The sequence below is a fragment of the Vanacampus margaritifer genome, chromosome 8, assembly GCF_051991255.1.
Source record: "Vanacampus margaritifer isolate UIUO_Vmar chromosome 8, RoL_Vmar_1.0, whole genome shotgun sequence".
Taxonomy (NCBI): Eukaryota; Metazoa; Chordata; class Actinopteri; order Syngnathiformes; family Syngnathidae; genus Vanacampus; species Vanacampus margaritifer.
In genome coordinates this window covers 10,393,978-10,405,649 of record NC_135439.1, presented here as the reverse complement: position 1 = coordinate 10,405,649, position 11,672 = coordinate 10,393,978, and the positions used below count along the sequence as shown (strand labels likewise).

At 42.1% G+C, this 11,672-nt stretch overlaps 1 protein-coding gene across 6 annotated transcripts; it reads left to right on the top strand.

Annotated features, from left to right (window-relative positions):
• Positions 1-37: 37 nt before the first annotated feature.
• eif4enif1 (eukaryotic translation initiation factor 4E nuclear import factor 1) lies at positions 38-11,314 on the top strand. 6 transcript variants are annotated; one of them, XM_077573227.1, is made up of 19 exons: positions 38-497; positions 1,475-1,609; positions 1,697-1,770; positions 2,235-2,362; positions 2,526-2,803; positions 3,067-3,265; positions 3,366-3,520; positions 4,136-4,274; positions 4,374-4,550; positions 4,908-5,179; positions 5,677-5,751; positions 5,881-6,070; positions 7,181-7,269; positions 7,430-7,566; positions 8,330-8,411; positions 8,497-8,620; positions 8,702-9,016; positions 10,083-10,256; positions 10,380-11,314. In XM_077573227.1, exons 2-19 carry the CDS (start codon positions 1,508-1,510, stop codon positions 10,562-10,564), a joined length of 2,895 nt encoding a protein of 964 aa, XP_077429353.1. In that variant the 5' UTR covers positions 38-497; positions 1,475-1,507; the 3' UTR covers positions 10,565-11,314. The 6 variants fall into 6 exon arrangements, with proteins under 6 accessions (XP_077429353.1, XP_077429354.1, XP_077429351.1 ...); XM_077573228.1 differs by having other exon boundaries at positions 1,472-1,609; XM_077573225.1 differs by having other exon boundaries at positions 1,415-1,609.
• Positions 11,315-11,672: the final 358 nt, after the last annotated feature.

The following is an 11,672-nucleotide window of genomic DNA, read 5'->3' as shown; positions in this document are numbered from 1 at the left end:
CAAATCAAAGGTTTGCATAAATTGTGACAAGAGTTTCCCAAAATATTTTTGTTTTTCCCACCCATCCCATGTATATTTATTATAAGTAAATTACTGCAGTAATATTAATTTTCTCAATGATAGATAGTAAACGTACCAGACTATTTGAAATTCTACAAAGGCACGAGGGGCACAGTGTCAGCTTTCCGAGGACCTTCTTAAAGCGGCGATCAGAGAAAAATTGCTGCTACGACTCAGGAAAGAAAGAACGTGTAGACAAGTATTTCAGATTACTATTTGAGAATATTCCAAACCGTGTAGTTATTTCATGTGACCCTAGTACTGTCCGTTTTCGTAAATCACTGAAACAAGTCGGCCGGTGACAAATTTGGTGGGTGGGCTTTATCCCATTCCCCCAGCTAGTTAGCTGGCTAGCTAGCTGAAGTGGCTAGATTAGCTAGCTAGCTGACATACGTGAACTACAGGTCAACCACATTCACATACAGACGTCATACCGGGTAAGTACTTTCTGTGTGAATGTGGTATATTTTCAGACAGCTGTGAATTGTGTACGCATGCTTATTTGTCGGATTCTAGAGTGTCGGAATCTAAAATAAAATAATGCAACGCACTCAAGAGTGTGATATTGATTTGAAGTTTTATTAAGTCTGCTTTCTACAAATTCAGGTTATGGTGCAGCGTCTATCAATTTGCCAAATTGCAATTACTTTAAACTGGTAAGTCTCCAGGCTGTAATCAATTAACTCGTTGATTGGATGGTATCGTCAGGTGGATTTCAGCGCCTCTAACGAGTGGTCCGACTTTTTTCGTTTACGGTCGTCTTGGTCTTTTCTTACCATTTTCACGTTGATATTTTTTGCATGTGCTGTTGATTGACTACCGACCACCAGTTTCACGGATTTAAGGCAAGTTTATTCGTTGTGCACCATTTACGAGGTGAATCCTTAGTGCTTTACAATGACTGAAAACAAGCCTTTAAAAAAAGAGTAAGATAAAGGCTCAACATAAAAGCAGGATAAATAAGAACTTGGAACAAAATTTAAAATGACGAGATGCATGCATTGCCATGTTTAGATCGAATTAATTGTTTTTAATTAATGACAGAGCAACACCGGCGTTTTAGGCCAGATTTAATTTGTTGAGTTTCAGGAACGTTGAACCAGAATGCCATATCATTTTACAAATGCTCAATAAGAATGCACCTGACATTTTAATGTTTCATTGGGATCTGTAGCACCACAACCTAGCTCATTGTGTCCCCACAAGACCACCACTTAAAAAGGCTGAATGTTGGACCCTGACGGACCTTCGAACATTCTGTATTGAGGGGAAACAATGACTGTTTTTTTTCCTCCTGCATTGAGAGTTTTCTGCGTTTAAATGCCTCTAACCAAAGCTTGTCCTATTTTTTCAGGAGGACTTTATACAATAGCCACTTAATTCCTAAATAAATAAACTCACCCTCCCCAAGCAGGGTCATCGCTTGGATCAAAGCTGTGTTTCTGCCATGGACAGTGACACTTGTGTTGAAGAGAAGAATGGAGGTGATGCTGCTGTGGACCAAGTTAAAAAAGAACCACCAGTAGCAACTCCACATAGATACACCAAGGTGATGGCGGAAGGGGAAAAAAAAGAAGTTAATTTTGGTTTGATGCGGTTAAGTGTATTAATATTTTATTTGTTTGTCAATATTTAGGAGGAGCTTCTTGATATAAAAGAGCTACCAATCTCCAATGAAAGGCCAGACTGTCTTTCAGAGAAATATGACAGGTAAGAATGTGTTGCAGGATGGCACGTGAATTGTGTGTAATGGACCATAAGGCATTTAGTTTTTGGAATAGAAGACAAAGTATTATTTGTGGTGGCGAATGTATTTGCAGTCGAAAGGTCCTAGAATTTTTGGCCCTTGTCAGGAGAATGCATGTTTTCTCCAGGTTGTCTGGTTTTGTCACCCATTCCAAAAACAATGAATGTAAAGATAATTGAGGACTCTAATTACCTACAGGTGTGAATAGTTACATGTGCAATTTGGTTGGTGGTCTCATCCAGTGATTCCCAGCCAATTTGTCTGTGAATTACTGATCCCAAATAACTTTATTCATCTATTAATGCCAGCGACGTATAGTGACATCAAATTAGTGACATGCTCTTCCATTAGATGAAGGTGGTCATGGCTTCCTGTCATGTCACTTTGGTCTGTCAAAAAAATAAATAATGCGAATGTTTTAATTCAGTGACGGCGTCTGGGACCCTGAGAAGTGGCACGCCTCACAGTATCCCACCTCAGGCCGTAATTCTCCAATGGAAGGCTTTAAGAAGGAGCATTTGGAGGATAGAGTTCCAGTGAAACGAAGAATCCCAGGTACTTTACAAGGGGCAACAATATATTGCGTTACGCACTTTGATGTTTTTTTTTCCTGATCAAATTTGTCAAGATTAACACTCTTCTCTGTGCTGTGTCAATTTAACAAAACATTTTAAATAAACATTTGTGTGCTACATTTTCTTTCTTTTTTTAAATTCAGATCCTCGTGAGAGGTTAAAGGAGGACGACTTGGACGTCATACTGAGCCCACAGCGTCGCAGCTTTGGAGGTGGATGCCAAGGCAATGCTGCACCCGCACTCCACTCCTCCCGGCCAATCAGCCCACTTGAAAATAAGGAGAATGAGACTCTCCGTTTAGGAGGGACGCGAAGAATTGGAAGTGGTCGTATCATTGCTGCCCGAGCCTTTGAAAGAGAAGCCCGCCTAGAGAAAGAACGGGAACGGGATATCAGAGACTTCAAAGACAAAAGATTCAGGGTTGGTTCTCATTGGCGTCACTCCACAGCAGGCTAACTTTGGTGTTGCTACGGTATTTAGTGCAATAATGTAGACAGTAGAAATATCAACTTGCTGTTTTTTACAAGCCTTCTTGCATCAAATAGATATCATTTCATCAAGTATTTAATGCACAGCAGAAACTAATAGCCTCGATTGTCTCACCGCATCTATCAGTATCAAGTATTTTTGCCCATGTGGTCCAATCCTCTGTTTAATCCTTGGCCTTTTTTTGTTTCGTGCAGAGAGATTTTGGAGATAAACGTGTGTTTAGTGAACGGAGAAGGAATGACTCTTACGCAGAAGAGGAGCCAGAGTGGTTCTCTGGAGGTCCTACAAGCCAGTCCGAGACAATCGAGCTCATTGGATTTGATGATAAAATATTAGAAGATGATAGACGCAGGTCCAGGCGCTCAAGGAAGAGGACGGAGTCTGTCAAAGAAGGCAAGTGACCCCCCCCCCCCCCCAACAATAAATACTAACTTGTGAAGGGACTGTCATGATAGTGTTACTTTGGATTTGGTGTATTTATGTGAATCTCTAGAATGTAATGGACAGCCAGAGGAGCAAAATGTGAGTCTGCGGCCTTCAGCTGATCAGGAGGTTCCTCACCCTGATGTGGTGCCAGAGCAGTCCGCTGGTGACTTTGATTTCAACGAATTTTTCAATCTGGAGAAGACCATGCCAGGACTGGCGTCTGTAAGTACTGGGATGCACGGAGGTGTTTAGATGGCGAAAGGTGTGGGTATCACAAATGGGGTGTCACTGTTTTACTATAGTACTTTTTGTTTTATTCAAACGAAAGCTTAGCAGGATGCTTTCTTGTCACCTCTAAATTACACTCTGATTTCCACCTCTGTGCTCTAAATATCTATCCATGATAAATAGTATGTGATACTAAACATTACTAGTAGATAACCTTGACTGCTGTGACTTGATCTGGGGTGGTGGTTGCTTTATCACTGAATGTTGCTGTCTTGTTTTGCTTTTTAGAACTAATGCATGAGATGTAAGAATAAAGTCTTTATTCCAAATTTATGCCCATCATGATTGATAAATCTCATTTAAAAATGGACCATATAAATATGTTAGTGTTCAGCCTAAGGGGGGAAGTTTTTTGGGATTATGACCTTATATTGAGTTGGTCTTGATGTATTGGTCAATTGTCTTGGTCCTCTGGAACATTTTGTGCTTAAATGAATCTTATGACGATGGAAAGCTGCCTAAATGTAAGTTCCACTTAAGCACTCATATTCTTTGCCTTTGCTCATGTTTGTGGTTTTCCACTGTCTCAATCTCTGTTTGTCTTTTTAGATGATAGAGGATGTTTTAGGTGAAGGGCCTGTATCAGCAAGCCGCTTCAGTCAGTGGTTCTCCAGCAACTTGAGCCCTTCAGGCAGCCACTCCAGCAGTCTAAGGTCCACTCCGCATGAAGAACTGGAAAAACTAGCAGGTCGATTTTTTTTTTTTTTAGTTGAGTTTTTTTCTTCCATCGGCAAGTGTTAAAGTAATAAGTTTATACTAAATCTTGCTACTGTGTTCCCTTCTGAAGGGCTTGAAGCCCTTGGCACGTGTTCTGGACAAGGTCCTGCCCCATTCTTCACACCCATTCAATCATCAGAATCCAAGGAGAAAGTGGACATATTGGAGCTTTTGCACAAGGCCAAAGTCGACCTGAAGCCTCTTCTCTCTACACTTTCTCTCAACAAGGCGCGCCTACGAGAAAACAGTGAGTGTCATTTCATAGTTTCAACAATACAGTACATTGATGTAGTAGTGGAAATTGCTTAACTTAATAGAATAGCAGCAGCCATTTCATATGTTTATTGTAGTCAAATTTGTTTGTAAAGCGTACGTTGTTTTTTCATGAGTAAGGCAGATGTTGGTATTTGGATTTAATGACCATAAATGGCTTAATTTATTTAATTTACCAGCTACTCTACTCATTATGCAGTGATGTAAATGTAAGCATTCTAAAATAATTTGTCCCAAATATGACCTGGTCTTTATCCAGATACCAAAGTCTGCAGTTTTCTGAATTGTATGTTTTGTCAAGCTAAATTGACTGGCATTAATCCAACCATAGCTCACTCTGGAGCAGTTCTGTCCCTGGAGGAGGTGGAGGGCGGAATGAAAGGCATGAAACTGGCTTCGGAACCACAAGTGCAAAAGGTAGCACCTCCACGGAGAGGAAACGGGACGCCCTTCATGGCTGAGCACTTAGAAGAGGCATTAACGGGTGGTCCTAGTGCTCGTCCACGTTCACGTGACACGGATATGTCAGCCTTTAATAAACTGGTCAGTAGCATGAAGGCAAGTGGAACTCTGCCAACTCATCCTAAAACCAACTCAAGCAATGTAAGTATTTCTCATGTAAATGTTTATATTGGACTAACAAGTAGCGACCTAATGAATGTTAGAGAGATTAGGAAACAATTTTATAAGTGATGGGCATAAATTTGCTTCTCAGCCTGAATTTTCATGCACCACTCCTTTATGCAAGTGAAGCTTGTGCTGATGTTTAGGACTATGTATACATTTTAAATGATTGAGATTGGCTTGCCCAAAGTTAAAACCAGATCATAAAAGTCTCACAATAAGAAACATTTGATTCATGTTGTAAACAATTGCAAACACACACCTGAGTGGGCTACAGATTGAGGAGATTGACAAATAACATGATGCCTTTCAGACATTTGGTAAGACCCCTTTAAATGCTAATATTTTTCTGACATATTCCAAACACCTCTACCGCAAGCTTCACTTTGCTCGCATGCTCGTTGGATACACTTGAATGAAGAAACAATGGTTCAATGGCACATTCACAAATTCAATCTCCTTTTGTATATTTGCAGCAATCTTCAGACCAACCTGTGGTGGCACCGACTGAAGTTCCAATGCCTCCTCAGCAACCGAAAAACATATTCCAGGTATTTGAAATGGCAGGGGGGTGTCCTTTTCTGTAAAATGAACCGTTTATGTTTTCCATGCAACAATTTTGTTACGATTAACACCTGTGAGTTTTGTTGAAATATTTCCTGTGTGTGTTTTGCACGTAGGAGCTCTTGGGAGGAGGGCCTGCTCGTAGTCGCTCCCCAGTGCTGCTTGGCAACCTTTTGAGCAACTCTGAGGTCTCAGCTGCTCCAAGCTCTTTACATGGGCTGCTACACAAGGGTCCCTCACCACCTCTCTTCCCTCAGAGGTCACTCTCACCAGACTACTTCAACAGTCGCTTGCAACATCCAGCAGGTAGTGATCACAAAAGTTGTTTGGTAAAGAATTTTAAAACCATAGAATCAAAATGACTTTACATCTTTTCCAGCGTGAGATGAGAACACTTTTAATACTTACTGTAATTTTCCGACTCATGTATAAGTCACATTTTATTTTTTATTTTTACAAAAAACATGACCACAAACAGTAGAGCTTGGACTCGCGCCCACTGTTTCCTAATTATGGGGGTGTTTAGAAATAAGCGTCAAACCCACAATGGTCTTGACGGTTCGTAAACTCGGAGCGTTGCCATTTCTTTATTCAGAGCGCCCCAAAAAATGAGTGCCGGTGCCCACTGAGTGCATCAGGCGGTACCGATGAATACACTTCTAGGTTTTAACGCATGATGCGTTCTGAAATAATGGTAGGGGAGCCTTTGAACACACGCACACACTGTGGTGTTTAGGCGTTAGTGAATTTCGGAACGCAACCCGTGTTAATGGCATCAAACGTGTTCGTTTGACGAAACTTCCGGTTCAAACTACAGAGAATGTTTTTTCTTTTTAGTTTAAAATAACTTATTCTAGCTAGAATCCCGTGTCACATTCAGGCCAAAGCCAAAGTCCTGGGTGGATATTGAGCCTTTTGTTGTGGCACAAGGAAGCCACATGCTAAACTGGCAGTAATGCATGACTTAAGTTTCTTCTTCCATTTCCTTGCCAAATACTTTAGGTGCATTCCTGCCACCTTCTGGCCACTAGCAGTAATGCTCCAAAAGTATTCACTAACCGCCAAAAGCAGGCTTCCCTTCCCTGGTCCTAATGGGCTGGAGTCCTGCAGGTTTTAGATGTTTCCGTCCTCCAAACGCAAATAAAATCAGCTTAGCAGCTAACTCTGCAAAAGCATATAATGACTCTTATCTTTAGAATCAGGTGTTTGAGGACAGAAACCTCTAAAACCTGCAGGCCCTCCGGACCTCGAGGTCCAAGGTTGGGGAAGCCTGGCCAAAAGCAAGTCAACACAATTGGGAACAGGGGTTTTTCATGCCAGTCTGAGTACATGAATAATTTAATTGTTCCAGTTAACTTTTAGGAGATACTGTCTGAACAAAACTGATGTCAAAACTGTCACCCATGTTATCTCAAGGCTTTCCTGTTGGTGCTCAGCCCATGATGCCTGAACATTATGCTGACTTGCACAGGTCGATCAGCCCTGCATCTGTAGCCCAGCATCAGGTAGCATTACTTTTTCCTTGGTGGAAGAATGTAATTCTTTCACAGTGTCTGCTTTGTACTGTAAATTGCACCATGTACCGTTATGTTTAATGGATTGGAAGTAAAATGAATCAATCAAAGTAGTTAAGTGATCCATTCAATTTGTTTTACTTTTTTTCAGATGAGGACACTCTCAATGCCAGTGAATCATGCAGATCTTGAAGCACTCGCATTTCAACAGGATCTTGCGCTGCATGCTCATCACCCGTTCCCATCTGGCTACAACAGGCTGCCACAGGACAAATCTTTTTGGAATCGGTGAGTGATTGATTTAGCCGTTAGCTTAAAAACAAACAGTACAGCGGTACTTCAACTTCTGAGTGATCCAACTCGAGCTGCAGTGAACTTCACAACAAGCAGCAGTTTGGAAGATAGTAAATAAAACTACAAGTCCTAGTGCTCGCCTCAAGCCATTTGTCTCTTCAATTGAAGTATTTTTAAATATATAAAACACAAAATTACACTTGCTGTATTTAATAAAAGCGCATGCTAGCACAATTCAAATTGCTATAGACGAGCTAACGAAGCAAGAATAACTGTTGTAATTATAAACAGTTTAACATTTGAACTCCAGTGGTAGCAAAACATGCAGACAATACCTCAAGGCGTATATGCTTTGTCCTCTCCAAAAACGGCTTGCATTGCAGCATAGTTGAGTCTACAGTTCATCAAATGTTGGAGTATCTATTATACTGGCCCCTGGTAGCCAACATGCACACACCATATTGTGACACAGCCAATGATTTGGGCCACTTTGTTTGTAAACGGGCCTGTTTTTGAGACGGTCAGTATTTTACTCAAAAGTTAAAAAAGCTAATTGTGAAAGCTTTGACAATATTGAGGCTGATATATCGTCCTCCCCTACATCAAGCCGTGGGGCATTAAGTATGCCCACGCAGTCGAGGCAAAAGTGATGTACAATGTGTTCATGTTCATAACTAAATGAATGTGTATATTATTTAACTAACTAAGTAAAAGCTTAGTTTTACTTGCTTGCTTAGATGTGTTGCGCTTGTTTCAGCCCACAGCGAATGAACCGCTCCCCTGGTCCAGGCCCTCAGCCTGCTGGAAGAAACTCACCAGGCAGTGCTGTCACCAGTATGGTAAGAATTAAAATTCATCTTTGCTGCCCCAAATTGTTGTCCCATGGAAGCAAAAAAAAGTATTTTGTTTTTCCCCTTGCAACAGTTGTCACCATCATTTACACCTACATCAGTTATCCGCAAAATGTATGCAACAAAAGAGAAAAGCAAAGATGATCCACCAAGTCGATCAGAGAACAAAGAAGAGGCAGCAGCGCACTCTCAAGATGGTACAGCGCCTTTATTTGCCATAAAAGTTCCAAGTCTGAATTTGAGATGACTAAATGTGGACATGCTTCTTTTGATCGCAGAGAATAACTCCCCCAGTTTACACCTGGAAGCAAATGAAGGGAATGCTACCCAGTCTGGTGGTGTAAAGTCATTCTCACAGACCTTGCCGAGCAAAGAACAGGAGCGACTCAGGCCGCTTTCTACCGGACATCATACGCCTACCACGGCACCGCCAGGACCACCCTCGACTTTCCCGCGTTCCATGTACCCGGTACCGCTGCTATCTCACGTCCCAATGGTGCGCCCGCCTCCTCAGCTTCACCCCAATGTGGTTCAACGAATGTTGGCACAGGGAATCCAACCCCAGCAGCTTGCCCCAGCGCTAGTCCAAGCAGGTAAAGGTTTGCCCAGAACTAGGGGTGCAACAGTTTCAGATTTTGATGTATGACTATTGTCTGAGGATAAAAAAAATTCATTTTACAGTTATTATTATAGACATTAAAAAAATCACATCAGTATTGTTTTTAACAAAAATAAATAACTGAAAATTAAAAAAAAAAAAAAAAGTTGCTGCCTTTTAAAACAAATACAGCAGATTAGACTCTTAAAAATGGGGCCTGGGCACTATGTATATTAAGTGGACGGCATGTACCCTCTTTTTCTTTCATTAAAAAAAATAAATCATCTTTTTCTTTCATCTTTCAATTTTTTTTCCATTTCAACCATACTTACAGATGAAATGTTTGTACACAGCCTTTAAACTGACCATTTGTGCAGTTTACCGCTACACATGTAGGCATTTTGCAGCCATAATGCGCATGCCGAGATACTTTTCTTGGGATGTCCAAGATGGCGGCTTCAAAAGTCTCAGCTTATGGCCTCTCCAGCGGGCGGCCGTGGATAGCGAGGCTCACGTGAGCTCCCCGCTCTGGCGCGGCCCGGAGCCCCGGGGTTGGGCGGTGGCAACGGTGCAGCGAGCCAGTGGTTCCCGGCGGCGGTCGAGAGGCCCGACCGTCCGCCACGCTTGCCGCCACCTCGTTTCGACCTTCCCTTTCCCCACGTCCACTCAACCTGGTCCACATCCGGCGCGGGAATGCCCACCGCGGGTGCCAGCGTGGCCCGGCCGCCTCGGAACCTTACACACAGCCGTCGGGCACGCAACTCTCTCCGGGTGGCGTTCAAAGCTGAACCCTGTGTTGTTGTGCACCCGCTAAATGGGCCGTGTGGAAACAAAAGAGCTATAAACTATGCCGCATGGCTCGTTTTGCGCCGCATGTGAGTAGGAATAACCTGTTGTTGAACGGCTGCGGTTGTTTAAAAACCATAAAACCGGTTAATTGCTGCACACCTACCCAGAACATTATTTTATTCCTTAATTTGCTAAGCAAGCTCTCCTTTAAATCTAGCTGATGTCAGACTTCATTATTTGATTGTCTTGAGTTTTGTTAATGTCATTCTCAGGTATATATCCACCACATGTTGAGCTGGCGCAACTGCAAGGCTTGCCTCCTCCAATACTGGGCCAAACCCTGTACCCGCTCAGCGCAACAGGAGGACATCCGCTTCTATCTCCCAGAGCGAACAGTCAGATGCAGCTGGCAGTGATCCAGCAGCAACTTCAGCAGCAGAGACAAAGTGAGTCAAATCTAAAATTGGGATCAATAATGACCATCTTGATATATGGACCTAGATCAATTTATATCCATTGTGTTCTTATACATTCTGCTTTTCTTGTAACTTTGTTTCCGCTTCTTGCAGTACATCAGAGCATCCCAGGTCCACAGTCTCAGAGCCAAGGACCCCATCGGACGAATGGCCCCCAGCGACACACAAGTCCCCCTCCAGGCCTGGCCAAGTGGTTTGGTTCTGATGTCCTGGATCAGCAACTCCCCTCCATGCCGGCCAAGGTCATAAGTGTAGATGAGTTGGAGTTCCGGCCCTAAGGAACTTGACGCTGAGGTGCACTGTGAAATATATTTTCCCCTTTTCTCTCCGTGATCGATACATTTAAATGCAAACTTTAATTTGAAGCCACAGCACACACCTGGACAGTCTTTTTGACTCTTACCTTGAAGTCAAAGCTCTTACAGAAAATGCAAGTCAGGCAATTGAGATGTTACTGCAGCCAAGTTGTTGTTTTTTTTGTTTTTTCCCTCCATTTTTGTTGCTGTCCCTCTCTTTTTGTATTGGACTAGTAGTAAGTTTGTGAATAAGTTATGTATATTCACGATTGTACAGATGATGGGAACTTATCTCAGTCCCCCTGTATATAGCAATGGTTTCTTTTTCTAGGTATAGGGGAGGTGAAACTGAAGTTTAAATGATGTTAGACTGTCACTAAGAGCTTGTAGCACTCCTTGTAGACTTCTGTTTTCCTCATGAACTGCACTGGCAGCTACTGCAAGCAATGCGATGGGGAGGTGTGATGTCTACTCTTCCTTTGCTGGTGACTCAGTTCGATAGATGTGGCGAGCAGGATCATTTCAAGACTACTCCAAGGGACTGCTGGTTGTGCCTTCTGTGTATGTTTTTGTTTTCCTTTGGAACTGTATCCTCTCCCATCCAAACTGCCACAAGAGGAGGCAGTCTTACAATTATGGAGGTGTCTGGATTCAGTTGTTTTTTGTTTTTTTTGGTGTGCTATTAAGTTATAAAGCACAGACAGAATTAATAAATAAAAATTGTGACAAACAGTTTGGTGTATTAAGAGTTCTTGTACATTTTACTTTTCCTTCTGCCGTTGTAGGTGTTTATAAATGAGTAGTGTGACACTAAATAACGTAATGCATGACTTCAACATTTAAATTGTTAAAATCTTGCCACTGATTGATTGCCTTTGATCTGAGTAGATTTCAATTCACGCAATGCGGCTAGATAGGATCGCTCTTGCCTTTAGTTTCGATGCAGAAACTCAAGTATTTCACTCTTTTGAGATACAGAAATAAGCTTACTGAGGTGGGCAAAAAGTGTTGACCGGTTTCTTTTTGACAAGGTGAAATTATGTATTCGTATTACTGTCTTAAATGACTGCTTTTAGGCTGGATTTATGAG

What these genes read in the sequence shown, in the direction of transcription:
- eif4enif1 (XM_077573227.1), top strand. Translation starts at nt 1,508, where the DNA reads ATGGACAGTGACACTTGTGTTGAAGAGAAGAATGGAGGTGATGCTGCT. An exon ending in TCGCTTGCAACATCCAGCAG is followed by an intron (nt 6,071 to 7,180) that starts GTAGTGATCACA and finishes TGTTATCTCAAG; the next exon opens with GCTTTCCTGTTGGTGCTCAG. An exon ending in GCAGTGCTGTCACCAGTATG is followed by an intron (nt 8,412 to 8,496) that starts GTAAGAATTAAA and finishes CCCTTGCAACAG; the next exon opens with TTGTCACCATCATTTACACC.